General features: G+C 48.4%; 1 protein-coding gene across 4 annotated transcripts in view; it reads right to left on the reverse strand.

Moving 5' to 3' along the window:
- Positions 1-9,524: 9,524 nt before the first annotated feature.
- Positions 9,525-27,377, reverse strand: part of P4ha2 (prolyl 4-hydroxylase subunit alpha 2) — a 29,035-nt gene continuing 11,182 nt past the window's right edge. For 2 of the 4 annotated variants that reach the window (XM_038328122.2, XM_038328123.2), the window contains 11 exons: positions 26,266-26,403; positions 22,598-22,837; positions 20,770-20,963; positions 19,859-20,035; positions 15,774-15,844; positions 15,439-15,538; positions 14,677-14,730; positions 14,081-14,146; positions 11,953-12,021; positions 11,555-11,651; positions 9,525-9,988 (listed from right to left, as the gene is read on the reverse strand). In XM_038328122.2, the coding sequence (XP_038184050.1) occupies positions 9,918-9,988; positions 11,555-11,651; positions 11,953-12,021; positions 14,081-14,146; positions 14,677-14,730; positions 15,439-15,538; positions 15,774-15,844; positions 19,859-20,035; positions 20,770-20,963; positions 22,598-22,837; positions 26,266-26,403 (1,277 nt within the window). In that variant the 3' untranslated portion in view covers positions 9,525-9,917. Of the gene's footprint in view, positions 9,989-11,554; positions 11,652-11,952; positions 12,022-14,080; positions 14,147-14,194; positions 14,255-14,676; positions 14,731-15,438; positions 15,539-15,773; positions 15,845-19,858; positions 20,036-20,769; positions 20,964-22,597; positions 22,838-26,265; positions 26,404-27,377 lie in introns of all 4 variants that reach the window. The other 2 variants (XM_038328125.2, XM_038328124.2) reach the window with 2 other exon arrangements.

A 27,377-nucleotide genomic window follows, 5' to 3' on the forward strand; every position in this document is an offset into this window, starting at 1 on the left:
AAGGGTAAAACAGCTGGGTCAATGCTGGAGAGCTCACCCTGGAGGTGAGGAAAGGGGAGAATTGACAGGCTGATCAACCCTGCAGCTGCCCAAGGCCAGATCAGGCTATGACTTGACCTGCCCCAACATTCACCCCATCTGTGATCTGTTGGAGCACGTGAAGGGACTGGTTCCGCAGACCCAAAGCTTCAGGATCTCCACAACACAGAGCAATAACAGGATATCCAAGAAGAGTCTCAGTGAGGGCCCAGCATCGATGGTGTAGTAGAAAGCAGAGGCCTCAAACCAGACCAAAGGCTCTGCAGCAAACACTTGCACCTAAAGATTATACGGACAAACAGGTTTACTGCATGACTCACTGTGTCACGCTGCATTTACATGATGGGAGTTTAATTTCTTACCATTTTTTTTTCTTTTTCTCTTTATTTTTGGAGGGGTTGCAGAGGCAGCAGATGGATGTGAAGAGATAGGGAAATAAATGGATCAAGATTCATGGCACATCGAATAAATAAAAAGAGCCACAAGAGCCTGAGGACCCAAATTTGGTTTCCTATGGAGCCCCCAGAGCATGCTGGATAGTGGGAATGGTTGCATCAGGGAACTCTGGGACAGACTGAGAGACTATGAATACGATGGGAAAACAATTGGGGGTGTTTCCTGACATCACCCTCTTGCTCCCCACCCCATGCACAAATAGAAGGACATACTTTAAAAGGTGTGGGTGGGGCGGGTAAAATGGTACTTCTGTGCAGTTCAGATGGCTACATATATGTGATGAGAAAGAGGCTGGCTAATTGGGGAAGAGAAATGGGGAAGACAGACATCCTGGGGGCATGGACCATCCACACTGCAAACGCACTTTTAGAAAGAGCATGGAAAATGCTTTAAAGCATCAGGCTGGGGATTTGTTCAACACCCTCTGCTCTCCCCTAGTACTGACCTCTTAATCCCAGTGTTTTACAATAATAACTCCACCACAAATCAGGTCCCACTAGAGTTCAGAGGAACAAAGAATTTTTTAAAAAGTTAAGAAAACTCTTCAACACGTATCAGCCTTGTGAAGGACATCCAAGACATCCTTGGGTCAACAGTCAGCGGGCTAAGGGTCTTTTGCTCTGCCTGTTTAGAAATCACAGGAAGGCAAGAAGCTCTGTAAACTGGGGCAGCACAGATAGGGGGTGAGGAATGGGGGTCTCTGGCAGCTTCCATTCCCCTCAGCATTTTGCAGCATAGAGCAGGAACAGTATAGGCAGGCAGAAGCGGCAAGTGGTGCCCTCTAGTGTTTCAATGATGGGCATGCCTCAGGTTATCTAGATCCTTGGCTTTTAGATCCTTAGCTTTTAGTTCCAACACTAGTTCTCTGCCCAGGACCTCAGACCCTTGTCCCTGAGACTTGACGGTTATCACTGCCTCTGCCACTCTTTTTTGTGTATTATCAGTTCCGCTTGCACTAATAAAAGAAGGTAAGAAAAAACCACACCAGAGAAGCCTATTATTGGGTCTGATGTTGCCATTCAAGTAGCAGCAGAAGAGAGTGTAGGACTTAGCCTGAGTTAGCTGCTCAGATAGCCCAAGAAGGGTGTTTAGACTGATCACAGATGTTTAGTAGGACTAATAATACAACTTCCTCTCAGCACCAATCACAGTCATTGAAGCTTGTGGTTTGGACCAATCACAACCTCATAGTATGGTCCCTCTGCCAGACCACAAAAGGAAGTATTTTCCCTCTGGCCAACATGGAAATGCCACAGGGTCGTGTAGAGTTCATCAAGGTTTGTGATAGAAAGTCTGGTAGTTTTGAACAGCTCTACGCTTTCAGAACAGAGACAACCAGCTGCGATTGTCATGTAGCTTCCTAAGGTGTCCTTGGAGTGTTTGAGGTCGCTGGCCCAGGCACCAGTCACCTGGCAGATGTTAGAGTGACAGTCCTTTTTGTATAACGCAGCCAAGCCAGAAACAGAGTTCCAACACCTGCTAATTTGAGTCAAACTGTCCCAACCCTGTCTTTAGTTCCATAAAAAATAAACATCAGAAGGAACACTTCCCATCTACAGTTCAAAGATTCCCCGTTAAGTGTTTAGCACTTTGCAATGCCCCAGAGAGAGGCAAGTCACCCTCTCAGCTGTCTCCCTTGAATAATTCCAGGCTGAAGACTCCTCCTCTACCCAGCTGCCTCAGAGACTGTGACATAGTGCCGGGGCAGCACCTCGCCACACTCCAGCCACCCCAGTGCTCATCGGTCTTTTGGAGCTAACAAAATTTCCTGGAACATTCTTGTTCATTCTGCCAAACTCACACACCAAAGTCCTAACCCAATGTGTGACTATATATTTGGAACCAGAGCCCTCAGGGAAAAACAAAGTTAAAAGAAGTCACATGAATATACCTTACTCCAGTAAAACTGGTGACCTCAGGAAGTAGATTAGAACACAGACAACAGACAAGGGGGTATCCATATGTAGCCCAAGGTGGGAGGTCTCAGAAGAAATTCAACCTACAACATCTTGGACTTTGAGTCTTTAGAGCTGTCAGAAACAGATTATCATTGTCCATTCCAATAGCCGGGAAGCAACATTTTATTTTGGTGATCCTAGAATGCTAAAACACATTATAAATTTTATTAGACAGGCAATGAGAAGATTCCTTTTTATAATTAACTTCAACATTGCAAAAACAGAGCTCAACTAGATGAAGAAACATGGTACTTGATTTCATTTTCATTCCAGTTCTATTGCTAGGGTAAAATATCTTGACGAAGAAGAAGTTAGGGGCCAGGCATGGTGGCACACTCGGGGAGGCAGAGGCAGGTGGGTTTCTGAGTTTGAGGCCAGCCTGGTCTACAGAATAAGTTCCAGGACAGACAGGGCTATACAGAGAAACCCTATCTTGAAAAACAAAAAGGAACTTAGGGGAAAAATGAAGAGTTTATTTTAGCTCACAACGCAGACTATAGTCTAAGAATGCAGGAGTGTTATAGTGGCAGGAGCTTAAGACAGCTGGCCTAGCACAAAGGATTAATTACAGATGTTTGCTTGCTGGAGGTCAGCTCAAGGTCTCCACTCTTCTATAGTCCATGGCTCCCTGCCTAGGGAATGGTGCCAACTACAGTGGGCTGTGCTTCCCCACAACTGTTAACTAAAATAATCCCCCCAAAACATGTCCACAAAGCAACACACTCTAGAGTCTCTTCCCGGGTGAGTCTAGGTGTGTCAAATCGACAGTTTTCAGCTTCACGGGGCAGTTCATCATGAATATTAAAACAAAGGGAAAACGGGGGGGGGGAGTGAAAGGGCAATTGCCAGTTAACTTACGTGTCAACCTGACTAAACCGTGATGGTCAACTGTTTGACCAGTGCCAACCCAGCTTGTCACCTCACATAATAGAATGCCGGAGATACCAGTTTAGTTTTGTCAAACAAAAGCAAGATTTGTGTTGCCAGGCAATCAAGAGGGCTGAAATACCAGACTCCCAAAAAGTGACAGGAGAAAGAGGAATGCAGTGTAAGGCAGTGAACAAATATTTCTCAAGCTTAGAAGGCAGTACAATGAAAAAAAAAAACAGCACACACTAGATGTAAGATTTATAGTCCACAGAATGAAAAAGACTATAGCTTCTAGTAGGAAATGGGACAAAGTATAAGAAGTAGTGGGAAGGCACAAATTAAAATCAATTTTATTTTTTTACAAGTATGTTTGTCTGTATGTATTCATGTATGCATGCAGGTGTCTGTACAGGCCAAAAAAAAAAAATAGCATTAGAGCCCTTGAAACTGTAGTTACAGGCAGTTGTAAGCTGCATGACAGATGTGGGCACTGATAGCCAAACTCGGGTCTTCTATAAGAGCATAAGTGCTCTTAACTGCTAAGCCATCTCTCCACCCCTAATACACTGCCCCCCCACCCCTTTTTGAAACAGGGTTTGCTATGCAGCCTTAGCTTGCCTGGAACTCACTCTATAGGCTAAGCTGGTCTTGAACTCATGATGATCCTGAACCTCACTAAGTGCTCGGATTACAGGCATACACCACATGCCTACCTGTCCTTTATTATTTTCTAAAGCCATTTGTATATCTTTGAAAGCTGTCTAGCAGACCTCTCCTCTTCCTCTCCTCTCTCTCTCTCTCTCTCTCTCTCTCTCTCTCTCTCTCTCTCTCTCTCTCTCTCTCTCTCTAATACTCCTGCACCATTAGTCTCGTTCTCATGCCTCCTACTGCCCACATCTATGTATGAGCTTCTCCCACTGCTCTCAGTTATCTAAAGAAAAAGACAGTATTCTCTTCATCGTTGCTTTCCCAACAGACCTTTACCAACCATTAGAGGGAAATGTAGTATGTTTTAGAGGAAAGGCAGTGAGAAACTTTCAGTCCAGGGTTTGAATCACAAGCCTCCTACTTACTAGTCAGGAGCCCTCACGTGACCTCGGGTACCTTACCTAGTTGTTCTAGCTCAGGTTCATTATCTGTTCTGAATAAAACAACAGACTGTGGCACCCAAGAACAGCGGCCAGCATGCGCTGCGGAAAGGCTCTCCAGCTGAGCTGGTTAGCAAGGGCTGCTGAGCAGGACGCCATCTCCACGGCAACAGCCACCCTGCATTATCCCCGAATGCAGTCGCCACTCTTGAGCAGACACCAGCACAGGACAGATTCCTTAACAGATGATGCCATGCTTAATTTAAGACACTCGACATCTTATAACTAAGTAGGATATCTGTATTTGAGTTATATTTCACATGGAAGGGATTTTTTTTTTAAAGGTAGACTTCTAGCCAAGATGAGGTAGATTACAGTAGACTAACTTTTAGGCTTCTATGCTCTGAAAAAAGAAAGGAAGGAAAGAAGGAAGAAAGGAAGGAAGGAAGGAAGGAAGGAAGGAAGGAAGGAAGGAAGGAAGGAAAAAAGCCAGAGCTGGAGAAATGACTCAGCAGTACTGGATGCACTTCCAGAGGGCCCAGGTTTTGATAGGCAACACCCATGTAGCATCTGCAACACTAGTCCTGGGATCCAGTGCCCTCTCTGGCTTCCAAAGGCACTTCATGCACACGGTACAGACATATTTGCAGGCAACACAGCTGAACTCATAAAACAAAAACAATAAAAGGGGAAAATTGTAAAAGACAAAAGACAGCAGTCAAGAAAAATCATAAAATCTGAATAAAACTGTTCAAAAACCTCCTGGGAAGCATGGAATTACTAAATCATAAAGGTTTGGGTATTAAGGTCATGAAGGATGGATCTTAAGAAACCAGAAGTCTACATCTTTTTTATCTTACAGTCATTTTCAGATTGTTGATCTGTGGGAGAGTGGGCACCAGAGCAAAATGGAAGGGCACGTAAAGACAGGACAGGACATTGAGGGGAGGGGAACTTTGTTCAAACGTTCACCCTGGTTACCTATTGAGACAGTTTCTGAACTCTGAAGCTGCACAGGCTGGAAGGTTATGATGGTAAGCAGGAAAAAAAAAATCTCTGGCTCAGATTCAAATTTTCTTTGAATTTGACTTCATTTCTTTGAAAAGAGGAATGACATTTGGGGACTGTCTAGATACAAAATATACAAGGATCAGATCTGAGGAACTGCTGATGGGGACCGAGCAGAGAACTCTGCAAGCATCACAATGGGAAACCCTTTGATTTCTCCTCCTACTTAATCTATCTTCCCACCAGCCCTGCCTAGTCTTTCTCTGCCTAGCTATTGGCTGTTCAGCTCTTTATTAGATCAGTCAGGTGCCTAGGCAGGCAAGGTGAAACAGATGTACACACCTTTACATAATTAAAACACATCCTTACATCATTAAATAAATTCAGCATAAACAAAAGTAACACACCTTTACACAGTTAAAGTAATATTCCACAGCATAAACAAATGTAACACACCTTTACACAGTTAAAGTAATATTCCACAGCATAAACAAATGTAACACACCTTTACACAGTTAAAGTAATATTCCACAGCATAAACAAATGTAACACATCTTTTCCTAGTTAAAATAATACTGCACAACACTCCTCTGCCTGGTAGTGAGCCCCTGTGCAGGAAGCCATCATCAATCAGGGCCTTTATAACCGGTCACATGCAGCATTCAGAATTCAATAAAATGCCAAGAGTGGACCAAACAACAAGAAAAACAAAGATGCGAAAAAAAACCACAGAAAACGAAAACCATGGCACAGAAAACGAAAACCATGGCATTATCCGACAAGAACTTTCAAGTAACTGTTTTCATTGATCCAAGAAAAACATGGAGGAAACAAAAGAAGAATTCCCCAGAGAATTAGACCCAGAACTAAAGAAAAGGGAATGCAGAGCTGGAGACACAACACAGTGGTTAAGAGGACCCGAGTTGGGCTCCCAGCACCCACATCAGGTGGTTCACAACTGCCTGTAATTCCAGCTTCAGATCTGATGCTCTCTTCTGGCCACAAAGACGCATAAATAAAAAGTAAATCTTTAAAAAATGAACTAAGTTGGGATAAACTCGGGGTAGAGGTGCTTACCTGGCACAGGTGTGGCTCTGGGTTAAATCCCAACGCTGGGGAGGGAGGTCGCAGGAAAGCAAAGGAGGTGAACAGGAAACAAATGAACTACAAAGTAGACAAACGAAATAGCTAATCTTGAGCATCTGGGGGTGGGAAGCTGGGGGACACAAAAGGAAGACTAGGACAGATGTGTCAAAGCAGACACTTTTACCAACTAGATTTACTGGAGTCTCAGGAAGACATAGGGAAGGGAAAAATCAGGACAGAAACATTACTCGAAAAATGCAAGGTCTGAGAAATTTCTAGAACCCATCAAAGACCTCAACTGGCAAATTCAGGACACTCTGCAAAATGTCCAGAAGGAAAACAGGGAAAGGAATCCTGTGCGTACATCACAGAAAAGCCACACAAAGTGAAAACGAAGACAAGAATGTCAGTTAAAAGACAAAGGGGTGAGGGGTTACCTTCAGAGCAGCAACAACACAGGGTAGCCTTCCTTTTCATCAGAACTAAAAATGAAAAAGGCACACCACAAAATAAGCATTTGGAAAAGATAATGAGCAAAACTGAAATGTCTATGAATTAGTAAGAAAGACTTGAAGCAGAAACCCGATGACTAAGAAACATGAAAGGGTGTGCAGCATCACCAGCAGGCAGCGATCGGCACCATCTTACTTAGGGAAGGCTGCTGGAATAAAATGCTATAGACCGAGCAAAATGATTTTTTTTTTATTTCAAGTAAAGTATCAAAACCGCAGTATAAGTAGATTGTCTGGTGAGTGTGTGCTTCCTGGTTCGTGGTCAACCATCTTCTTGCTATCTTTTAACATGACAAGAAGACAGAGAGCTCTCTGGGATATCTTTCATAAAAATGCATGTGCTGGCTAGTTTTATGTCAACTCAACACAAGCTATAGCCATCTGAGAGGAGGGAATCTCCACTGAGAAAATGCCTCCATAGACTCAACTGTAAGCAAACTCATTTTCTTAGTGATTGACATGAGGGGGCCCAGCCCATTATGGGTGGTGCCACCCCTGGGGTGATAGTCCTGGATTCCATAAGAAAGCACACTGAGCAAGCCATGAGGAGCAAACCAGTAAGCAGCACTCCTCCATTCTGCTGCATCAGCTTCTACCTCTAGGATGCTGTTCTGCTTGATTTCCTGCCCTGACCTCCTTTGATGATAAGACACAGAAGTGTAAACTGTACCAGGCTTTTTCTTTTGGGACACCAACCTGCTCCCAAATCATAATCAATAGAAAGTACAGTGCAAGCCACTTCCAAGCCTACAGAAACAACAGACATCTGGCTGCCTGGACAGTTAACCCAAGGTTTCTCTGCAATGTTGGGGTATCCAATCTTCAGCCTACAGTCTTAAAATATCCAGTCGACTCTTCTATGAAGCAGGAACTTTGAAGGACTGTCCCACCTTGTTTTGGCAAAGTTCAACAGTTGCTTTCCAGACACTGGAGGGAGGGCAGGTAGAACTTTCACGCACTCCTCCTTATACCCTCAAGAAATGTGAGTCAGAAGTCATTTGTAAAATTACTTATGGTGTCCTTTATCATACTATACAAAGACTGAAACCACCTCAAATGCTCATCGGTAGAATGTTGACCATATTATGATTTATCTTGAGTGTCAATGTGATAGACTCTGAAGTCAACTAAAAGACACCTCTGGATAGCTCTGTGAGGGACTTACAGGAGGAATTGGTGGAGGGGGAGGACCCTCTTCTACAGCACACAACCCCTTCCTGTGGCAGCCCAGCGTTCTCGCTCTTCCTTGCCTGCTTTTCCGTCTTGCTGGTGAGGGTGTCTATCCAGTTGTGGCCACCGCTGCCGCCGTCCTTCACTCCTATCAACGAAGCTTCTTCCATCTTCCAATGTGGACTGAGGACAACCTCAGGCCTTCAGCACCAGACTGGGACAACTGAGGCACAAACCTCATAGACTGAACCACTCACTGCTGGTTCTCAGCTTCTCCGGAGTGTAGCTGGCCACTGTTGAACTACCCAGCCTGCATCCTGTAAGCCAATCTAATAAATTCCCTTTGTAACATATATTCATCCTGTCTGTTCTGTTTCTCTAGAGAATTCATAAAAACAAACTCCATGACGATATGGGCAAATCTTTAACACAATACCAAATGAAAGACGCCAGACAGACAGAAATAGTTATAGTCTGCCTCAGCTGGTTAAAAAGTCAGTGAAAATGAAGTCACTGTAGTCAGTGACTTGGTCACAGGAGGGCAGCTTCAGTGGTGACCACCAATCGTCATCCCACAGCTTCTTGGACAGGGAAGGAGATGTCAGCCAGGAGGGTCTCCCACATGGCTCCTGAGTGCTAATCAGAAAAACTCCAGCCAGAAAGTAACATGTATGTACACACACACACACACACACACACACACACCTTCATATTCTTTGCATCTGTGAGCCAGGGACAACTCAGTGCACACATCCCAAATCAAACCCTAACAACATCCCAGTTGTAAACCATGTGTTCTTCCTATGTTCTCAGGGGGGCCAGGTGGGATGATTTACCTCCAGTTTCCAGAAAAGTGCATAAGCCTGGAGGGACACATAGGCGTTAAAACCATTTTTAGAGCCCAAGACTAGGGCTTCGCTCTGCAGAACGTCTGCACGGTGGAGATGCATACAAAATGGTGAAACTGGTAAGGGCTCCTGGATTGTGTGTGTACACATTCGTATGTGTGTATGCTTGTGTGTGCATATGCGTGCGGGGACCAGCCATCCACTTCAGGCATTTTCCTCTGAAACAAGGTCTCTCTTTGAGCCTGGACCTCACCTGTTTTGGCTAGGCTGGCTGTCCAGCCAGCCCCCAGGGATCTTCCTGTCTCCACCTTCCCAGTACTGGTATCCTAGGCACGCACTGCCAACCTCAGCTTTTTATATAAATGCTGGGAATCAGAATTCAGGTCCATCTCTGTGTAGCAGGCATTTTAAACTGAGTCAGCCCCAGTTCCTGGACTAAAAACAAAACAACACAACAACGATGAACCCAAAACACTGCAAAATAGGCTATTTAAGGCTTCTGGCAGGGGACATTTTATTTTTTGGTTAAAGCCACAACAAATAGAAATGTCATACAAACAAACTTGTAAACGCAGCATCAGGACTTTGGTTTCACTGAAACATCTGAGGTACAAAGGCACCGAGCTAGGTGCCACACAGTTTGGTTCTGCAGCAGCCACACCAATGCCACCCTTGGAGTCAGAGCAGGCATAGGCCGGCCAGAGTCTGTGGCCCAGGTCACCCAGGACTCGGCCCGGGATATACTCTCTCAAATTCAGACAAACGCTGGCTCCTCCGCTGACCTGCCTGACAGGAGCTGGAACATACAAAGGAATCTGTCACGCTGAACTTGAAGATGACTCGGGCTGTGGGACCAGGGAAGGAGCAGAGCAGACGAGGATGTCAATCAACTTCTGTTGTCCCACAAGGCCTCAGGAACTCTTGTCCTCGTTCATGGAACCACTTATTGGAGACTGTGAACAGAAAGCAGGGATGTGATGATTCAACCTAACAGTTCAGTGGCCTCCAGAGCAACACGGCTCCGACCTCCAGCCACTCACGCACTGTTGAGAACACACGGCACACAGGTAATGGTACAAAAGTCTACCAGTGATTCGATGTGTGTATGCAAGTTGCCATGGGAACGGAGCCACATGGCATCTCATGATGTTAGGGAAGCAGGACTGAACTCAGAACAAGAAGCTGAACTGAAGTTATCCTGGAAAGAAGGCGGGCATATCATGTGGCTGCCACTCACTCCAAGTGGGCTGGATGCAGAAGGCAAGATGAGAAAGTCCTCAAAGGCAGAGGCCACCCGGGAAAGTGTGAAGGACCTCAAGAGGCTGGGATAGTTGCAAGCAGAAACTGAGGAGAGGGATGGGGAACCTGTCAGCACTGGGCCCAGGGTTTGGCCATGAGCCGCGGGCCCTGTGAGCTATAGAGCAGAATCTTAGTGCTGTGGGCGCTCTAGCTGTAGCATTGGTACCGGCACCGCCAGGTCACAGGCATGTATCATGACTCTGTTCTCAAACATGGACTCTCTTATGAGGAATACAAAAGTAATGCAGGGCAGATGACAGCTCATGTCATAAAGCTGACAACCTAAGCTTAATCCCCAGAACCCACAACGTGGAAGGAGAAAATCCATTCTTTCAAATTATCCTCTGACCTTCACGAGTGTGACTTGGCACATACGTGCGTGTGCACGCGCACGTGCGCGCACGCATGCGTACGTGTACACACACACACACACACACACGAGTAATGCACTACTCAAGTCAGAGATTTAAAAATACAATTTAATACCTGAACTTACCTAAACAAACTGTCCAGAAGACTCGATTAACAGCATATATAGCAGAACAATAATCTTATTAAGTATGCAGTGCTTACATGTGTCGTGTTAGTGCAACACTCTTGACATCTAGTAAACTGACTTTCTCTATACTTCTTCCTCCCAAACCAGCAACGACGTAATTTTCATTTGTTTACTTCACCATTTCTGCCAGCCTGTCACAGTTTACCTCCCAAACTCCACAGGTTACAAACACAAGGGATCCCTTCCTGTCACAGTCTAGTCCACGCCTTTCCCAGCTCTCCACAGCTGCTTCCAGGGTGAGGCTCAAGCTCATCCTCTGTGGGGTGCCCCGGGCTCCAATCTCACATCTTAGCTCCAGTCTCATCTCAGGACTCCCCTTTTTCAAGGGACAAGGACAGCTAGCCTCACCTCCACCACCCTGTCACCAACAGTGCTGACTGTAGCCGCATGGGTCTCTCTTGCCTCCGACAGACGCTCTGCTCCCAGCTCTCTCAATGCGCCACTAAAACCCTTGCCAGAGCCCACGACTCTGGAAATCCATCCTGGACCTAGGCCTCCTTGGCTCTCTGAGCATTGACAACTCGCTGTGGACGCTCTGGCTGAGTGGTATAAGCAGCCAAGACAACCCTTTGTGATGTGGGGCTGACAGCAGCTAGCAGTGGTTTCTGCCTCTGCATCTAAGGCCGAGGGCCGCCTCAATGCTGCCCCTGGCGTCACTCACCCCATTTGCAGCCCACAAGCACGGGACAGGCCGCGTGTCTCGTCCGGTAATCGCCTTCCCCACTCCGCAGAAGGTTGTACCAGAAGACAGCTGTGCCCTGGGAGAGAAGGAGCTGTCAGAGTGCATCCTAAACAGCAGTCACAAGGACCTGCTCCAGGAATCTAGCTAGAGCCATCCACCCCTCGGCAGAAATGCCCCTCCTTTTCTGTGCGGGGGGTGGGGGCAGGGCTCAAACGGAAGAAAGTTCAGAAATGCACCTGCCCTGCCTCCCTTCTCCATGGGTACAAGTGGGGACCCACAGTCCAGAGTGCGGGTGGGGAGACAGTCAAGTAGACAGCCCGTGGTACTGGGGGACATTGGCCCTGCTTTAACACGTGACCCTGAAGAATCACACTCACCTTCTTGGGCCAAATTGCAGCTCCCAAGTCAGGAAAGACCGTGGCACCTCCAGCTTCTACATCACTCATCTGGGGACATAAGGCAAAGAGCTTGGTCCCTCTCCCCAAGGACAACAGAGCAGCAAAATCATAAGGACAAGATGCACAGGTCACCCTTCCACCAAGAATGAGCAGCACTGGCTGGAAGTTCTGTCTATGACTGGCTAAGGCCAGGAAAGGTTTCCCACATGCGGCTTAATCTGTGCTGTTCATCAAGATAGGCTCCACGCCTGGAGGTTCAAGAGCTAAAGCCCCCAGAAGAGCCACATTCAGGACACCCTTGAATAGATACAACCTGCGTCCATTTAGAAAATGACTTTCTTAGGCTGGAGAGACGGCTTGGCAGTTAAGAGCACGCTGTTACACACAACCCAGGCTCAGTTCCCGGCACTCACATGGCAGCTCACAACCACCTGTGACTCTAGTTCCAGGGGACCCAATATCCTCTTCTGGCCTCTGTGGGCACCATGCATACATATAGTACATATAACATATATGCACACACATATGCATGCAAACACTGATACAGATACATATCACAGAGAGAGAGAGAGAGAGAGAGAGAGAGAGAGAGAGAGAGAATGCCTATCTTTACCCTGACCCCATCTTGAAGTCTGACCCACTGCCGAGGCCTTGCCTAAGCCAGTGTGCTCAGCAGTGTGCACAGAGCTCTGGACAGGAGTTCCCTATGGCTTCTAACCTCAGGAGTAGCCCCTTCCCTGTGTGGCCGTTTTTCTGGCTCTAGCTGCTCTAATCAGCCCTCCACCTTCCCAGAATGCTACTCTGTCCTGCTTTCTCCTGTAAACTGCACTTTTACTTGAAGCGTTTTGTCTATGCTGTAATAAGAATTGGAGCTAAGATATTTCCCAGTGTGACACATACAGCCTGCCTGAAGGGGTGGGCACTCGGCAGGCTCATGATAAGGAAGACAAAAAGCCCAATGGCTTCCCCAGTGCTGGGGTTCAAACCCAGCGACTCGCCTCTCTCTCCAGATACACCAGCCTTTGCCTGTTTCGACATCCCAAACCTCTTCCCTTCCAGGCCCCCACACACCTTCTTCTTTGCCAAAATATGTTCCACAAATTTCCATTTAATTTTTAAGTCTCAACTGACATGCTATTTCCTAAATGAGGCCTTTACTGAGCCCCATGCCTGGGCAAATTCTTCAGTGTTTGTCTCCATGGTAACTAAATAACCATCTTCCCCATGCTTCAAGTGAGTCTCCCATGTCAGACGTCAGATGTCACAATGGAGACCACATAGGACCTTCTCAAAAGTGTATGTGCATAGCAGTCTCCAGGGTAATTAAAACTTAAAGCCAAAAAGCAAGCTTTGTTTCTAAGTTCATTGACTATGCATCCTTAGAGTGGGCTATTATAATAGGGAAAGGTGAGCTGAGAGCCCACGGGTGGGGGCGGGGCAGCAGGAGGGGAGCTGGCTACGCAGCTTCTGAGGAAACAGAGGCAGTTTCCGTCTAAAAGCTCCTCCTGCCACCTCTGCTCTCTGACACTGAGACAGAGCCTACGGTGGCTCTCATTCCCAAAGCTCAGAGTAGACCTGCATCCATCAAAAGGGAAGCAGAACACGCCACAGCAGACACATGTTAAAGACAGGGGCTAAGGGCATCAGCCAGCAATAAGTCGATATTCCAGGGCTCCACTTGGATGAGGTTATGTGGTCTCAGAGTGGGGTGGTGGTGAGGAAGGGACTCTGAAATCAGTGTTTAATAGAAACAGTTTCCATTTTATGAGGTGAGAAGAGCTATGGTAACAGATGGGATATGGTTCACATTAGGGATGGATTTAATAAAATCACTAAAGCACACAGAAAATTGTTATGATGGAAATTTTTAAATTATCTATATTTTACCACAGCTAAAAAAGATATGGGGGGTAGGAAAGAATCAGGGAGTAGAAGACGGGCAAGTTCAGAGGTGGGAACAAAAGCCAACTCTATGCTCTAGCCAAGAAGGGCGCTGAGGAAGCCTATGCTACAGCTGATGCTATGAGCCCGGATGGGGTGGGATGTGCAGGAGCTCTCTGGCCCCAAGGGCTCCACCGAGCCAATCAGGCACACGCATCATACTCACGTAGTTTAGAAACGTGGCCACACGATTCCCAGTCCCTAAACGCTTGAAAGCATCTTGCTCATCGCTCTATAAAATTAAGTGAGAATGAACAAATGGGCCCAGCCCAGTACTTACATAGTTAAGAAACGTCGCTAACCTATTCCCCTCCGTTTTGAGGCCGCTGTCAAAAGGTCGCTGCAATAGACAACAACTTTTATCTAAGTTTGCAACTAACTTACCCGCCAACCCAAAGGACCGGGACCCTAAGGGTCAGGGGGATGATAAGTGTGCCTTCTGTAGAACAGTAGGGACGTGGGGCAAGTCTACAAAGAGAACCCTAGCAAGAACACAGGGAGGGGGAAGGAGGTTGGAAAAGCTTTCACAGGGCCCCAGAGAGATCTTTTGCTTTATTATTGGTCCAAACATTCCCTACATCGACAGGAAACAGCCAGGCTTCACTGGGCCCTGCAGGTGCTTCACCAACAACATAGTCTTCCCCTGGTGAGGTGGAAGGCGGAGGAGGGATGGCGTGAGAGCTGAAATGCTTCTAGAAGCTCTAACCTTGTCAAACAAGCCAGGGCAGAGCCCTTCAGAACTACTAGTGATTGAGGGCTTACCCTAGAGAAGTCAAAGTGTGGTTCGTACTGTCCTCCCATTCCGTAGTTTGCGACCTGATGAGAGATTACAGCACTGACTTTGTCAGCAGTAAGAACAGCCCCAGAGCCGCCCAACTCTCCGTGGAAACCATCTCCCAGGCCTGAAAACAACCCCAACTTTTGTGTGTATGTACTATGTGTATGTGGTATAGGTATATGGTGGTGTGTGCACACGTGTGTGTGTGTGTGTGTGTGTGTGTGTGTGTGTGTGTGCACGCGGAGGCCAGAGGAGAATGCTGCGTGTCCTGCTCCATCACGCTCTACCTTATTCCCTTGAGACAATGAACCTGGAGCTAGGCTGCCACCCGGCAAGCCTGTGGGTGCTCTCCACAGCACTGGGGTGGCAGTAAAATGCTTAACCACGCTCAGCTTTTTGTGTGGACGCTGGGAACGTGAACTCAAGGTGCAGGTGAGTATATATTCGCTCCGGAGATGGTGGTCCTGTTTTCGGAGGGTGGAATCTTTGGGACCCAGCTGGCATAATTAGACCACTGGGTGTGGGCCATGAAGGTTTTATCTGCTGTTGGCTCTAGCCAGCCCAAGCCCTCTGGTTTCTGATTCGGCAAGACGTGAACAAGCTGTGTTGCAAGTTCTGGCTGCCGAGCCTCCCCACCATGATGGACTAAATGTGAGCCAAAGCAGACCTCTCCTTCATCATGTTGCTTCTGTTGGGTCCTCTGATTAGAAGAGTAACTGCCTGCTCAGACCCAGGGACCAGCCTACCTGCAACAGCTCCGCAGTCTTCACTGTCAACCCTGTGATGTGCTGCATCCGACGGTTGACGCGGGCCACAACAGGGTCATCGTCCTCCTCTAGCCAGGAGCTGCACAAAAAAAGAGCAAGGATGGAAGGCATGGGCAGGCTTACATGAGTCCTCTGGTCCCTTCCCAGGCAAGGCCAGCTAGTGGGCAACACAGGGTGACTGCCCCGGAGAGAGAAGGTGCAGCAAGCAGGACAAGCCGGCATCAGCCCTCTTTTGCCTCCTTGCCGGGAAGCTCCGGGGTTGGGCTTGAGTGGCTGTCCCCCACCCCACCCCACCCACGGCTACCTCTGCTCACCTTTTGGAAACTCTATAGCTGGCAACAGTGAGGACACCTGTCTTGGGGTCACGAACAGTAGCTCGTGCGAGCTAAAAGAAAGAGGATGGAGTTATCCTTTTTTGGTTTTGGGTGCTTTCCCAGAGAACGCTGAGCCCAGATGGGCCAGCCACATCAGTGGGAAAATAGCTGCAGAAAGTAGCTCTAGCTGAGGTCCCATGATACCCCAGTCCAGTCTCCACTTCCCTCTGTGCTATGAGGCCTGGCCACATCATCCTTGCTCATTACCCACCCCCCTGCTACCCAGGTCTATGCTGCCAGCACTGTTATACCTATCAATTCTGCTTGGTCTGTACATGTATTCTCCAAGCATGGCCTTTCTTGACATGCCCACACCACACTGCCTAAGCACGGCTTGAGCTTTGATTCCACCACACTCAGACCGGGCCATCTCTGAGTCTCAACCCAAGGCTTCTGTTGACATGGTCAAGTTTTCCCATCCTTCTGCCAAGAAGCTACCCAAACCTGTCTGCTGTGCCTCCTGCCCTGCTTGGCTCCTACTGTGCAGCAAGGAAAATAGTTTTCAGTCTGTCTCGGCCCTCCCAGAGTCAACAGAGAAAACGGTAGGAATCTGATGAACATGAACCGCTGCGCAGAAGCCACCTACGGTGGCAACCACACACACACACACACACATACACACACACACACACACACACACACACACACCCTTCCTCTACCTCATCTCCCTAGTTTCCATATAAAGGCTCAATGGAACTGCCGGGAGGGGTATACTTGTACACAGCAAGAGTACAGGTGCCTTCCTCGTGCAGACTGTCCTAATGGGCTCACATGATGCAGGCCTGGTATGGACATGCATGTTCAGGCAGAGGTATAGATGAACCAAACAGAACAGTGCTGACTCTTACTTCCAATAACTATCTGATTGATGTCGACTGTGTGCCAGGTGCTATGCTGAGAGACTGAGACATGACCCCTGCCTTCATGGAACTTGGTCAAGTGGAGACGGTAGAAAACGGGCCATGTAATTAAGCATGGATGAGCTTAATGTCCTGTAGGAACGCAGCCAAAGGTTGCAGCAGCTTGGGTACTGTTGAGAGCTGGGCTGAGGAGGCTTTTTCTGAGACCCTTGTGTATGGAGAAGGAATGTAGTTCCTTGTCTGATCCTTAGCAGATACAGCAATGGCCTGGGGCAAAGGTCCAAAAGGAGCTGTAGCTTTGGTTCCTCAGAGCCAAACTCTGTGGGTATCAGTGCCAAGGCTGTGAACTCCTCTCTGATGCTCTTGCCCTTGAGATACCCCATGTTCCCCTCATGTGACACTGCTTGGTTAGCTTCCTGATGACGTCATCTCCTGGTATGATAGCTCTTGTCTCCCCTGGAAACAGTATATAAGACGCTGAACTTCTTAATAAGCTTGCTTGGCATGAGACATAGCTTGTTCAAGACCTCCCGAGCCCGCCTGTTCTACCTTCTTTACCTCTGATCCTTCTTCCTTGGGATCCTGCCCTTGAAGAACAACCTGCTGGCCCAGGTTAGGGTACCACGTACATTATAGCGGCAGGGAAAGGGCACCAGTGCAGAGGCCCTGGATGTAAGGGCACTGGATCCAGACTGAGGCTACTGATACAGTAAAACGAGAAAAGGCAGAGACTGGGGTCTGCTGCCATCTTATGGTCAACCTGAAACAGGGAAGGCCTGATGCAAGGGAGGGACAGTCACAATGGAATGTAAGGATTATTGTGCCACCTGATGGACAGACCAGAATGGGAAGACGACTAAAAGAAACTTGGAACAAGGATCAGGGCCAGAGATGACAGAGGCCTGGGACAGGAGGTGAAAAGGGGTGGAGAAGAGGAGCCATACCAGAAGTCTGGTCAGGAAGTAAATTGACCCATCTGATCACTTTGGTTCATAACGCTCTAATATGAATATGGCCGCCAGCATACCCAAGAAAGATGGTTTCCCAGGTTCCGATCTACGGTCCTTTTATTAGCCTATTGGATGGCCATTCCCGCCTGATGACAGTCATTGCCACTAGACTGTGCAAACCTCTGAGCCTTGGCATTGGCCTGGTGCCCAAAAAAGACTTTGGGCAGCTGTGCTCTGCCCTGGGGACAGACGGGGCTATTTTGAAAGCAGACTGGGGACTCACAGACAGCTGCCAGGCATTCCCCGCAAGCCAAACTAAGCTCGCTGGCCCCACTTCAAAGCCAGAATAGCATCTGTCTGCCCTGGCCTCCGGAAAGGAGAGGTAAGCTCATGATGGCCAATGTGTATGGTTTGTCACATGGCTCCTGTTAAAAGCCCAGTTATCCCAACGCCAGCCACCTTCCCCATCCCTGCTGCTCACGTATGCATGTGCACACAGAAAAACATTCCGTACCCCGGACTAAGGCAGGTAAGGAATCGCTCAGGAGATTTTGGTTTGTCAGGAGGACTTGGGAGCTGAGCAAGGAAGTGAAATGAGGGGTCCCTACTTACAGTGATCCATACACTAGACTGAACCTCGATTACACCCATGATACCAGCAACAGACCCTGTCTCCTGATGTGTGCTAGGTCTTCAAACCAAGGCTGTTCCAAGGCGAGCTCTGTGGCCACTATAGGAACCTGAGGTCTGCCCATGAGCAGAAGCTCCCGGCCACCTCAGCCACTTCAGTTCTACTACAAACAAAGCAATAGAAGAGCCAGCTCACCCCTCCCTCCCAACTGCCTGTGACGGGAGAAAGCTGGGGCAATGACAGCCCACAGTTCTCTTCGAAAAAGATTAAATGGAACCAATCATCTATGGGCTTGAAATCAAAGAATAATTGTAGCAACACAACACACAAAAGCCAACAGTCAATGGTTATGGAGCAGGAAATGCCAGTTGGATTTCCATGATACTCAGACATGAGACAAGGAGGTTCACTGCAAAGATGTTCTACAAGCTCCAGGCATCTCAACGATACGGTCAAGGCAAAGGAGCTCTGTTAGGAAGGATAAAACATTTCCCTTGCTTGCAGATGATAACCCAAGAACACCAGCCAAAAAGTCAAGAAGGAGGAACTTCTGCCTCTACCTCTGACCTACACAGGTGAGTTTCCTCAAGGGAAAATGAAGGTGGAACTGGAGTCTGCAACAGACAATCGTTCATACACATAGAACACAGGAGACAGGTCCTGCACACCAAGCTCGGTAAACACGAGTTACCACTGGGACAGATACTACAAAAATCAACAGTTTGGCCTACTAGGCTATAAACATGGCTCAGCTAAGAGCTGGGCTGGCACATAGGAGGCCCCGGGTTTGATGGCTACACTATATAAAGCAGGTGTGACATTATACAACTATAAGCCTAGCCCTCAGGGGGGGTTGTAGCAGAAGGGTCAGAAGCTCAAGGTTATCCTTAGGTATATATAAAAAACAAGTTTGAAGCCAGCCTGAACTACATAAGACCCTACATAAAAATGCTACTTGATAATTTAGCATATAACAGTGAACTAATATAGCAATGCAACAAATTAAAATATTCCCAAGAAGAAAATTTATAAAAAACCAAGCAAAGCAATGGGGAATAAGTTTAGTAAGAAACGTATTTGAATTGAAAATTTAAACATAAGTAAGTAAAGATGAGGACTATCCAGATTGTACAGATGTACATGCTCCTCCAAGTCAAACAGTTCCCTGTGGTCTTTATCATCTCGTGGCAATCCCCACCCCCTCACTGCCGCCCTCACCCCTCACTGCAGCCCTCACCCCTCACTGCCGCCCTCGCCCCTCACTGCCGCCCTGATCTGGAACTCCACAGATCCCACTTTTCTGGGACTATGCATTTCCTACAAAGCAACCCATACACCAGCCCTTCAGCCAGGTGAAATGGCATCTGCCACCGAGCTGCTCTGCTCCCAACATGACCTGCTATCATGCTCACATCTATCCAACCTGGTTCCCTGCTTTTTCTTCTCTATGAGTTCATAAACCTACAACATCAAAGTCCACAGCGAGAGCTAACTGGAGTACAGACAAGCCGCCCCACAGAGGCAGCAGGAGGGACTGTACCCTGCCTCACTCAGGGGCCCAGGAGGACCCATAGAGACACCTACTTTGGGCTTGGCGATTTCCTTGATCCTCTCGATTTCTTCATCCGACATCACATCATAGTACCTGACGATGTGCGGGCTATCCCACTCATCTTCCTCTTTGAAGGGGGCGATGAGGAGCTGCGGCACCCTGTTACCATGATGGTACCTACAGAAAAGCTTCTTCTGCCTCTGAGGTGTCTAGGGAGCACAGAATATAGGTCCTGAGCGGAGTGAGTCCTCATGCTCAGCGTCAGTCCAGCTGCCTGCACAGGCTGGTTTCACCCTCCGTGGCCAAGGCTGTCCTTGGCTTCACCACAGAAGAAAACCAGAGTGGGAAGTGACCTCACACAAACCATGCAGTTCCCCTTCTCCCCGAAGATCACCCCATTTCCACAATTCCTGCGGCAAAGGGCACCTCCTGACCCTTTTCATGGAGATTTAAATAGGCCTGAAGCGCTGTGGCTGGGGAGAAGCTTTTCCAGATGGAAAACAATCGGAAGCCAATCAGGGGGCGCAGAAAAGGGGGTGCCTCCCTCAATACTGAGCTGTGAGGATCAGTGGAACCCTGGGGCTCTCAGAAGCCAGGGACACAGACACCAAGCCCCAGCACTGGGTCTTTCTTGTCATTGACACCATGACTTCCCTGGGGACCTGGGGCATATCTACACCCATCATTCCCCTCAAACCAATCAGTCAAACATTAGGTAGGCACACTGGGGTGAGCGGGGAGTACAGCAATGCCCTGGAGGATGGGAATTCTCCCTGGAGATCCATGGAGACAATCTCCTGTCCTATGCATCAGAAAACCCCCACCTCCCAGCCTCAGAAGATGCTGAGTAAAGTGCAAACCGACAGTGGAACTTCCCATGCTGCCTGCCCAGAGTCAGCACCCAGATCCCCAGCCTGGCCACCCACCCTTTCCCAGGTCTCACCAGTTTGACGCCCTCCCCACGACACAGGCTCTCATACACATCCCTCTCGGGGAGGTAGTCCACGGGCCTCTCGTACAGGTTTTCCTGGGTCGCTAGTCCAGCTTCTGTCTGATTGAACAATGGTTTTTCTCTTTCTTCCTCCAGCAGCCGCTCAAAGTACCGAAGATTCCCGCCAGCTCGTTCGTGGCTTGGGTCTAGAAAAAGCGAAAAGTGTGGACAAGAAAACCACAAACGTCTGTTAGGGTCGTTTACAGAAACTGTTCTGTGAGCCGCTCCGCTCCCAGCAGCCCGCTGCTAGGCTCCACTCCGCTGGCTGCGGCCCCTAACCAGGGTGCGTCAGCCAGCGCTTAAAAGCCAGCAGGGGCTTTCTCATCGTGTCCAGTGATGAGGAGATGTGTCATTAAAGCGAGGCACATTCAGCTAGTAACTAGGGGGTTAGGCAGAACTCAGAACTGTGGGACCTCCGGGAGATCCTCTGAAGTCCCACCTCCTTTTTATGATTGGCTGTAGTTATTTAAAGCCATTCCCCAGAGTGCAGCCAGCAAGTCTAGCAACCACATCAAACACTGGCTTCAGAAGGGAGACAAGCTGAGAGACTGGTAAAAAATAAAATAAAATATAAATAAATAAATAAATAAATAAATATAGGAGGGCTACAAGGCAGGCCAGATGGCTCAGCAGGTAAAGGCACGCACTGTGAAGTCTGACAACCTGAGTTCAATGCTCAGAATCCACACAGCGTAAAAGGAGAGAACTGACTCCCTGGAGTTGCCCCCAACCATACAGATATACACTGTAGCACTTCTGCATTCACCAGCTTACACAATCAACAAACATACAGATGTACACTGTAGCACTTCTGCGTTCACCCACTTACACAATCAACAAACAAACAAACAAACAATAACTAAATAAGTAAATAAATAAATAAATAAATGGTAATAAACTTTTATTTAAAAGTAGAAGAGCCACAGCTCTGGAGGACAACACAGTATCTGGAGCAACAGCCAAGGCAGGAATTCCACATCACTCCCCAGATAACAAAACTGAGGCTCAGAAAGGCCCCGTAACTCAAGATGAAACCATACAGAAGAGCTGGTGTCCTGACTCCCTGTCCAAGGCTCTTACTAACTCACGCGACAGATTCTACTACAAAACCCTCTGCCCACATTGGTCTTGTGGGATGCTCAAATGCTAACTGGCCTCACACGCACGCTCCCTGGGAAGCAGTGGCAGAGTCAAATCTTCACTGCTTTGTGAAATTCCAGATGATAACATTCCCACGTATTAGCAAAAGGTGCGATAAAGATACAACACTTTGAGCCTTGTTCTGTCCCACATCTCAAGACATACAGAGTACAAACGGCATGCTAAGTCCTACTTTAAACTTCAGGACACGAAGAGCTAGAATTACTGTCACTGCAGAAGTACAGCTTGCTTCTCAATCTGTACTTTACATGGTGAAGGGTCTACCCTGCATAATGGTACAAGCGCCACAACACTCGGTTCTTATTTTAAAAAGTGCCACAGTATGCATGTATGTGCACATGCACTTACATACATATGCCCACGCACGTGCATGAGCAACACTGACATATATACACAAGGATGCCAAAGGCCTTTGAACACCCATCATCAGCCGGACATGGCCTAACAGGAAGGCTGTGCGTAAGGAGCTAGTTGGCAGTTGGCAAGGCAGTTGAAATCACTAAGACACACTCATCCCTGGCCAGGTGACAATCCAACCGATTTAGTTCTAAGAGATGATCAAGCAGTGTGGCCAGAAGAGTCAAGTTCCCTTGCTAGGTCCAGTCCCTAACCTCCTTACCAAGAGAGAGCAGGCGGCGGGTGAGCTCCACAGCACGGTGCAGGTCACCCAGCTGGAAGACAGCATAGCTCAGGTAGTCCAGCACCAGGGATTTTGTGATGGTGGCCTCCTCCCCAGCATCGAGCTGCTTCAGCACCTGCTCCATCCACAGCACAGTATGGTAATAGTCTCCTTCATTGTAGGCTGAACGGCCCATCCCGAAGCAGTCGTCCACACTCAGCATGGCCTGGTACTTTGTTCCTGTAGCAGGAATAGCAACAGTCAGGCTCGGAAATGCCTCTGGGCGAGGAAGGGAGACGCTCACTTTGGAGAAAGCTTGGGCCACTGAAAGGGAAACATTATTCAAGCAAAATCCCACCCGGACTTCATGCCACACACCATGAAATACCGTCAATATAGTGAGCATAAACAGGACGGTGTAGCTTAGGTTAGAGGTCATAGTCAATCTCTAAGCCTCAGACTCCTTCTCTCAAGTAGAAGAGGCTTTGTGACAGGGAGTCCAGGGATTCCCACCAAGACACGGCCCTGAGGTCAGTGAGTATAGGTCCTATAGGTCAAAACGAGAGCTGTGTGGTGGGCAGCTGGCCATGGAAGTCTGACGGGCAGAAAACTTGGATGAATTTAAGAACGGATTTCAGGTGACATGAAAGTCATGGATGAGGGCAATCACAGGTAGGAAGTCTGAAAAAGGAAAGGACAGAGAAGGTTCGAGGTTAGACCTCAAGAAACACAGATGGCGTAACATGAGAAGGACAAGGGGAAGAAGAGACAGGTAATGGGAACAGGTGACGGATGCCAATGGCGACAAGGAACCGAGGCTGAGATCCAGCAGGGATGTTGGAGCATCACGGACCTCGTGCCTCATGGGACCTCTGCCGTGGAAAGTGGCCACAAAGATGGTTTCAACCTAGGAACAGCAGCAGCTTTAGGGAGATGTGGAGTTTGGAAGGCAAAGACCATGTGTTCCTCAGGGGATAATGAGAAGGCAGCTCCCACAGAACGAAGAGGGCTAGGCACGCCCTGCAGCCACCCGAGGCTCCCCATTCACAGCTATCTGGCACAGATGGCATCCCTCCCTTCACCCAAGAACCACAATGAGCCTCTTCCCAAGATGGCAGCTGCTGCAGAGACCAACGTCTGTTCATTCTGGTGGCCCAGAATCTGACAACATGGGATAGAAAGTCAGGAAAGTAAACACAAGATGGAGTCAAAGGCAGGCCAAGTGTTGGGGGCTTATGGGACCACTCCTTTCTCCACAAGTCTCCATGGATCTCCACTGACTCTTTGGATCCAGGAATCTATTACAACAGGCTTAACACAGATAAGCAAGCTGTGCTCTGGATCTGGACAGAGCCAGATTGCTGCACCCCTACCAGTTGTATGACTCTGGACAATTCACCCAGCCTCAGCCTCAGTGCCCTATCTAAAAGGATACGCTGCCTACCCGGTCTATCTAAACAGAGACACCAGAACCAGTTTTAAAGGGCTGTGCCAAAAATCCATTGAGATGATATATGGGGATGTTGCCTCAGGATGTTAGAGATCAGCAGCTACAATCAACATGTCTTATGAATGCCAAGAATGTGAGGAATGACGTCCATAACTCAGCATCCTCCTCAGAAGGGAACTCGAGTGTCTGCTCCATGAACAGGGACAGCTAGGCTGAGCGCTGAAGGGCTACCAGACACGGAGGAGCCCACAACAGGTAAAGGTACTAGAGCCGAGAGATGGAAATGCTGGGAACAACAGGCAAGTTGGGAGCAGTGTCCCATCTATAGGGAGACTTCAGGGTCACTTCCGAAAGCTAAGTATTGAACTCAAATGGATAAATGTACACTTAGGAGCAGACAGAAAATTGTCCTAAGTGAGTTGGAGATATGCAAAGGGCCAGGGGGGCATTAGAGAGGCAGAATCCATAGACTTTACGATTCCGGCTTAGGCTGCCAATGGGCAGAGGTGCTTTCTGCTAAGAGAATAGGTAAGGACAGATGGGAATTTCAGTTTGGCACAAATGAAGTTTATGCAATCCATGGAATGTCCAAGCAGAGATGTCTAGAGGTGCTCGCCTATCTGGTCGGAGGCCCAGGAGACATGACTTGACAAGGAACACAGAACTGCATGTCATCCATGTCGGGCAGCACATCAAGTGAAGAAAACAGTGGGGCTCCCCCGAGAAAGGGGTTCAGAGCGAACAGTGGGTGAAGTTCTGGGGAGTAACTTGCTTTGCCCTCCGGCCCCATCCAGGGCACTGGGGGGCCTGTTAACTGTGGAAGGACACTGTCCGTATACAGCTCCCTTCTCCCATCCGCCACGCCTCACTGCCACAAGCAAAAAGCTCCCTAGAATTACCTTCCCACTCTGGCCTCATGGTTGGATCTGGACCAACACCTGACTTAAGGAGGCATAAAGAGAACCCTCCCCTCCCCCGCCGCCTTGTTAGATGAGCTGAGTCCTTCACACCAAGACCCTGGGCCTTGAGTAGCCAGCCACAGGACAACTAAGGAGGAAGACAGGTCCTACATGACCTGGATCTCTCAGCTGCATTTCCCCTAGGCTCCCAAGAAGTGAAATGTTATTTAAATTATAATGAGGTCCAACTGAATTCTTGGGTTTATTGGTCTCAAATAACCCCCTAGACCCAGTAAATCTATAAACACTAGCACTGGGCAGGAAACAGGCAAAAGGCCAATTATTAAAAATTATTAAAAAGGCCAATTAAAAAAAATCAAAAACAGAGGAATGAATGGTCAGGCATGTGAAAAGAGAAAAGGCAGAGATCAGCACCCCCAGAATCCAGGACATCAGACAGAAAAAAAACAATCCATGCCAGATGCTACAGCAAAATTAAAGGGTGTTATGCTTGTAATCCGCCTGCTGGCTTTGCCGGCCCTGTGTTCCTGGTGACTTTGAAGAACAGGACCACAGACGAGAGGGACAAAGGCACTGTGGGTTCAGGAGTGTGTGAGAACCGGGGAGGGCGGCAGAGAAAGTAAATCAAATCACCTGCCCAGCAGCCTCAGGAAAGAAGAAATGGACTCAAAAGAGCATTGGACCTAAAGAAGTATGAGCGATAAGCTACAGAGCCTTCTTGTGAGGTCATGAGAGAGAGGGAGGGAAGGAGGGAGGCATGGAGGAAAGGAAGGAGAGAGAGAGAGAGAAAGAGAGAGAGAGAGAGAGAGAGAGAGAGAGAGAGAGAGAGAGAGAGAGAGAGAGAGAGAGAGAGAGCAGGGAAAGGGGGACATAAAAAATAGGGGAACAGGCACGACTATATATGAACTCAAAGAGCCCAGAGAGGTAAGGACAGAATGGGAAGGGACAGAGACTGACTAGGGGGACATACAGGAGATGCAATGGGTCTACAGACCAGCCGTGGAAGGAAGCAATGAGAGGCTCAGGGATGGAACCAGGTCTGCTAGCTGATGGGTGATTTTCTGGGAGCGGGATGCTGAGGGAGACTCCTGAGCAACAGCCTCTACTCTCTACCATGCTAGAGGAGAGATCTTGGCTAATACCTGAATCAAGATGTTGGGGAAGGGATTGAAGATGGGAGACTGGCATCCAAAGGGAACCGGAAACCACCACCACCACCACCGACAGTGAGTTCCACCTAAGCCAGTCTGACCTGTCCGGACACTGAAGAGACAGAAGTAATAAACAAGGTGCCTCACCTGGAAGCTCCCCCCTGGAAATTGTGTCTGGGTCCAGTTTGTACGTGTCCTGAAGTCTCATCAGTGCTCTGGCGGCTCCGGACTCGTCCTCGTCCGTGGGGAAGAACTGCCGCTGCACGGAGAGGTTGGCGACAAAACCTTCCAAGTGATAGCGAGAAGAGAGGGTCACTCCTGATCCAGGGGACAGAATTCTAGCAGGGACCAGAGGCGGGTGCTAGAAGGTGTCTGACTGGCAGGATTTCCCTGCCCCTTCCCTCAAAGGCTGTTGGTAGGCTGTAGGCTCAGTGATCGGAACATCTGCCTGGCAGGCATTCGGGAGCCAGCACCAAAATAAAGAGTAGAAAAACAATAAAGCATTCTCCTTCTTCAGAGTCCTCCCTGGGGGCTCCTCCACAGAACTTCTTTCTTAGTCCTCCTTATGCTATTTATTTGGAACTAAAAGGTCCTGCACTTGGCTTAGCACTTGAGTCCAGAGTCAGAGTAAGGGCTTGTGGTACCAAGACCACAGCCCAGAGCCTAGATAGATTTGACTGCTGAAGTAGCCCCAGGTGGCTTTCTAGGGCCTCAAGGCCTAGTCCCAAGGAGAAACACAATTCCTAATATTCTAGGACTCCAGGCCTTGCCATGCTAATGCTTCAGGCCTGAGAATCTGCCTAAGAACTAAGGACTGGGAGGGGAACGGCAATGAATTCCACTCCTGGCCCCTTTCCAAGAGCAATAGCACCTGGTGCCACCCCTTCTCCACATGGCAAGCCAGGGCCCACGGATGAAAAAGCTGCAACATTATCTTCTTCACAGCTATATGGTCAGGAACTCTGAAGATGTTAGCATCCACAAAAAAGAAGTTAAGCCTCATAAACAGCCACACTGTACTGTCAGGGTTCCCCTTTATTTCAGGGTCAAGCATCCAACATCAGAGACAAACATAAATAATTGCTCTCTGGGCCTGTCCCATCACCTTCTAGGTAATCCTAGCTCTTAGCTATTGATGGGAGGTGGCGGGGACGACAGGATCAGACAGCAGATCATCTGAGTCTGTAAGGGCTTCTTAGCCTACACCTCCTGCAAGCAGGAGGAACAGCCTGTTCTGAGCTGTTCTGAGCTGCAGGCCC

The sequence above is a fragment of the Arvicola amphibius genome, chromosome 4 (genome assembly GCF_903992535.2).
Source record: "Arvicola amphibius chromosome 4, mArvAmp1.2, whole genome shotgun sequence".
NCBI lineage: Eukaryota > Metazoa > Chordata > Mammalia > Rodentia > Cricetidae > Arvicola > Arvicola amphibius.